The following is a 4,336-nucleotide window of genomic DNA, read 5'->3' as shown; positions in this document are numbered from 1 at the left end:
CGAACCCGCCCCGGGACCCCTCCTGCTCCCGGGGCCGCCCCGCAGGGGGGACCTCCTCCTTCCTGCTTCCACGGGGGAGGCCCTCTCTTCCCGGGGGATCCCCGTCCTCCTCTCCTGGGGGACACCCCGCAGTGGGGACCTTCCTCCCCGGGGGACACTTGTCCACCTCTTCCGTGGGGACACCCCCAAGGGGGACCTCCTTCCACCAGGGGGCATGATTCCCATTGGCCTGTCCAAGTACGGGGCGCCACTGATGGGATCTCTTCCAGAAGGATCCACACCCCCCTCTCCAGCGGGAATATCTCCAAATGGGGACCTCCTTCCAATCTCTTCAAGGGGGCACCCTTGGCTGCCTCTCCCAGGGACCCCTCTCAAGGGGACTTTTTCCAGTGATGGTCCTGTCCACTTCTCCCCTGGGAATGTCTCCAAACAGGGGCCTGAATCCACCTCTCCCGTGGGGACATCTGCAAATGGGGATCTCCTTTCACCTCTCCAAGGGGGGATCCCTCCTCAGGGATCTGTTCCAGGAGAATCCGTGCCCATCTCTCTGGGACGCCCCCAGAAGGGACATCTCCAAATGGGGGAGCTCCTTCCATCTCCTCATGGGAAATTCCCTCAAAGGGATTTTTTCCATGAGGGATTTTTATCCACCTCTCCAAGGAGACCCTCAGCAAATGGGGGACCCTCTCCAAAAGCAAACCTCTTTGAAGAGGACACCTCCAAATGGGGACATTCCTTCTGCCTCTCCAGGAAAGAAGCTCCCAAGGAGGGACCCCACTCTAGAGGGGACCCCTCCAAGGGCTCCTCTCCACCCTGACCCCTCTCTCTGTCACCTCCAGGCTTCCTGATCTCCAAGTGTTGCTTCCCCCTGTTCAAAGCCAAGCCTAGCAAAGCCAAGCGTGTCCGGACCATCTTCAGCAGCGAGCAGCTGGCGCGGCTGGAGCAGGAGTTCGCGCGGCAGCAGTACCTGGTGGGGCAGGAGCGCTGCCTGCTCGCCTCCTCCCTGCACCTCACCGAGGAGCAGGTGAGCTCCAGCTCCTGCTGCTGCCACCAGCAGCTCCAGGGAGGCTCCCCAGGGAGCTGGGACGTGTCCCTCAGGCTGCCTTGGGAGCCCCAGGGGTGCTGATTGCAGAGTTTCCATTAAAAGGGTGTGGTGGATCACAGGTGGGGAAACTGAGTCACAACGTGGCTGTCCAAGAGCCAGGAACTTGTCTCCCTCTTAAGGCTGGACTTCTCCACCACTGGAAGGTCCAGCTCCTGGGAGGCAGGGAGCAGTTTTCCATCTTGTCAGGGATAGACTGGATGCTGCCTGAGCCCAGGGGTCCATGGGGCAGCCAGGTTGGAGTGGGAGTGTGGAAGGGAATTGGTGGAGTTGTCATCCTTGAAAGTGTTCAAAAACCCGTGGGTGTGGCAGCTGGGGACATGGTTCAGTGGTGAATGTGGCAGTGCTGGGTTCATGGTTGGACTCAACGACCTTTCCAAATGTACTAATCCTATGATTCTGTGATTCCAAGGTGAAAGTCTGGTTCCAAAACCGCAGGATCAAGTGGAGGAAACAAAGCCTGGAACAGCAACAAGCCAAACTGGCCAAAATGGGTTTGGGCACCCCACAGAGGAGCCTGGACTCGCAGAGCCACCACGAGGAGGACAAGGACTTCCCAGCGGAGTCAGGGGATGGCCAGGAGGACACGTCCTCGTCCCCTGGCTCAGGGACAGCCCCTGCACAGACTGTGACAAAGAGCTGCTGAGCCACCACGGGGCCCTTTGTCCGTGTATTATAGGATGTATCATAGCTGGCAATATCTAATATATACAGGATACGCAGGGCACCCCGGGGCTTGGGGGTGAAATAAATTATTTATGCAACTCCTGGGCTCATCTTTGCAGGAATGACACCCATTCCTGCAGGACTTGTTCCTGGGAGTGGGACCTGGGGGAGCGGGAGCCACCTGCAGCCCACCCACAGCTCATCCCAGAGGTGTTGGGAGCTTGGACATCTCACAGCTCAGGGCCTTCACAGAGCCCCCGAATCCTGGAGAGGATTTGTTCACCACAACCCCCTGCTCTGCCCGCAGCTCACACATCCCACCCAGTGCTGGCTTCCTCTCCAGGGATTTCAGAGCCAGGACAGGAGGGAAAATGCACCTGGAGGCAGAGCTGGTGGGAGCTCTGTGAGCTGAGCTCCTGGGGTGACAGCTGGGCAAGGATTAGCCAAGGTTTCATTTTCATTGCTTGGCTCTGCTTTGGCAGAGGTGGAGGTTTCAAATCCAGTTTTGGGATGGACGCTGAGCAGGGGATGATCCAAAGGTGGGATCCACAGGAAGCTGGGGAGCTCCTTGAGAGGCTCAAGGCAAGTGGGTACCTGGGACCTCCCAGATAAGAGCAGCAGAGGGGCAATGGGTGCTCAGCTGGGCAGTATCAGCTCCCAGAACTGGATTTTCCCCGTGTCTGTCTGGGTTTGGAGCTGGGGGAAGAAGAGCCTCAGGTGGAGGATTTATTTGGGCAGGTGTGAAACCTGGGGCAAAGAGAGGGGGGACAGTTAAGAAGGGGATGCTGCAAAGAGAAGGGATCAGTGCAAGGAGAGGGGATGAGGCAGAGGAAAGGGGATGATGCCAGGAGAGGGGACAATATCAGGGGAAGGGGATGGTGCATGGAGAGGGGGAACGGTGCCTGGAAAGGGGGATGCTGCAGGAGAAGGGGACAATACAAGGAGGGACAGAGCAAGGAGAAGGGGACGATAGAGGGAAAAGGGGACAGTGCTGAAAGGGGTCAGTGCAAGGAGAGAGGGACAGTGCCAAAAGCAGGGGACGCTGCGACGGAAGCTGCCCTTTGTCCCGGCTGCTGCAGGGATTAGCCGGCACATCTCAAAGAGCCCAAACTGTGCTAATGTCTTCACATGTCTGCCGGGAGCCCGGGCTGGGCGCGGGTTTAACGCGCTAATCCCGCATGCCGGTGGTTCATTACAATCAGCCCCGAGACAAGAGAGCTCACGGGGCTGTTTCAATCTCGCCCGGCCGGGGGCTGAGCTGATTGCGGGAGTTTCGTTGTTCTCAGGACACCTCTAATCCCCCGGGAGCTGGCGGGGCTCAGCCTCGGGCAGGACCGGGCTCCTCCCGGCAGCAGTGGGGGACCCGGCCCCGCTCCGGGGATGCTCCCGCAGGGTCTGCCCGGCTCGGCCCCCCCTGCGGGGAATGTCCGACCTGGGAATGATTTAATTAAAACTGCTGGGCTTGATCGGGTTTTTAAGAATTTACTTGTGTATGAGACGGATTAAATCACATCCCTTTGGCACTTTGGGATTTGACCGGGAGGTTTTTGTCATGGGGAGTGATAACCCCTGAGGGGGTGGCCGGGCCCGGGGGGTGCGCGGGCTCAGGATGCCTCTGTTCCCTTGGGACAGCTGAGTCACAGGGAATGCCGTGCCTTGTCCTCCTCCCACCCAGTGATTGACCTATTCGCAGGTCCCTTAGGGTGGGGAAGGGACTTTGGGACAAAGCAGGGATTGCTGCTCCAGTGGGGATGAGAAAAGCCGAGCCCCCAGGTCTGCCCCGATCATGGGATGGACGTGATGGCTTGCAGAAAAGCGGGATTCATCCCGGGCATTTTCTGTCCTGCTAAGCCCCTGACAGCCTGGGCATCCTGGAGAGGGAGTAGGAATGCAGTTTCCTTCCATCTCCCTCGCCAATCCTGCCGTCTGCAGCGCAGCCCAGCTCCTGGCAGCTCGACTGCGGCACGTGGATTGGGATCAAGTCTCGGCACTGGAAAAGAAGGGAGAGAGACGCTTGGGAAGGTCTTGGGCTGGATCGATCCACTTGGGGCAGAGCCTTGGTCCTCTCAGCCCCCAGGAAATCTGTGTACAGAAGAGTGAGAATAAAGAGAGAATAAGAGCTGCGTGTCCTTACCCAAACCCCCCCCACATCCCAAAGACCCCGCCAGTCTCTTCCCAATCCATGGCTCTGTGAAAGACGCTGGTTTTTCACCTGTCTGCAAAACCCGAGGTGGCTTTCAGTGACAGATAATTAAAAGGAAGTGAGAATTAAGCAGCTTTATTAAGGGGATAAAGGTTATCTGCCAAAGTTGCAGCGCTGAGCCCTTCCCGGCAAATCCTCTCTCGGCTCCGTAGATAAGTGGGAGGCTCGGAGGACAGGCAGGGTGTGGGATGGGTGAGTGGCTGTATCAGGGAGAGGTGTTTTCCCGGAGGGACTGCATGTGGATCAGATGGGCGGGTGGATGATTGGGATGAATGCGGGGCGCTGGTGAAGAGGTGCAAATGGCTGGCTGGGTAAATGGGATGGGATACGGATGGAGAGACTGGAGAGACGATAATCAGGTGGAG

The 4,336-nt window shown here is 58.3% G+C and overlaps 2 protein-coding genes across 2 annotated transcripts in view; both read left to right on the top strand.

Annotated features, from left to right (window-relative positions):
• The window catches only part of LOC103617746 (homeobox protein notochord), a 2,265-nt gene extending 458 nt beyond the window's left edge, over positions 1-1,807 (top strand). Inside the window, 3 exon segments of the mRNA XM_017737370.1 lie at positions 840-1,024; positions 1,515-1,598; positions 1,601-1,807. Of these exon segments, the coding sequence (XP_017592859.1) occupies positions 840-1,024; positions 1,515-1,598; positions 1,601-1,807 (476 nt within the window).
• Positions 1,808-2,139: 332 nt separating this feature from the next.
• LOC103617745 (homeobox protein not2) overlaps positions 2,140-4,336 on the top strand; it is a 15,513-nt gene continuing 13,316 nt past the window's right edge. The window contains exon 1 of the mRNA XM_017737369.1: positions 2,140-2,171. Coding sequence (XP_017592858.1) covers positions 2,140-2,171 — 32 coding nt within the window. The remainder of the gene's footprint in view (positions 2,172-4,336) is intronic.

Source organism: Corvus brachyrhynchos, unplaced genomic scaffold (assembly GCF_000691975.1).
Source record: "Corvus brachyrhynchos isolate BGI_N302 unplaced genomic scaffold, ASM69197v1 scaffold85, whole genome shotgun sequence".
NCBI lineage: Eukaryota > Metazoa > Chordata > Aves > Passeriformes > Corvidae > Corvus > Corvus brachyrhynchos.
The sequence above is the reverse complement of the archived record's forward strand: the minus strand, read 5'-3'. Positions and strand labels throughout refer to the sequence as shown.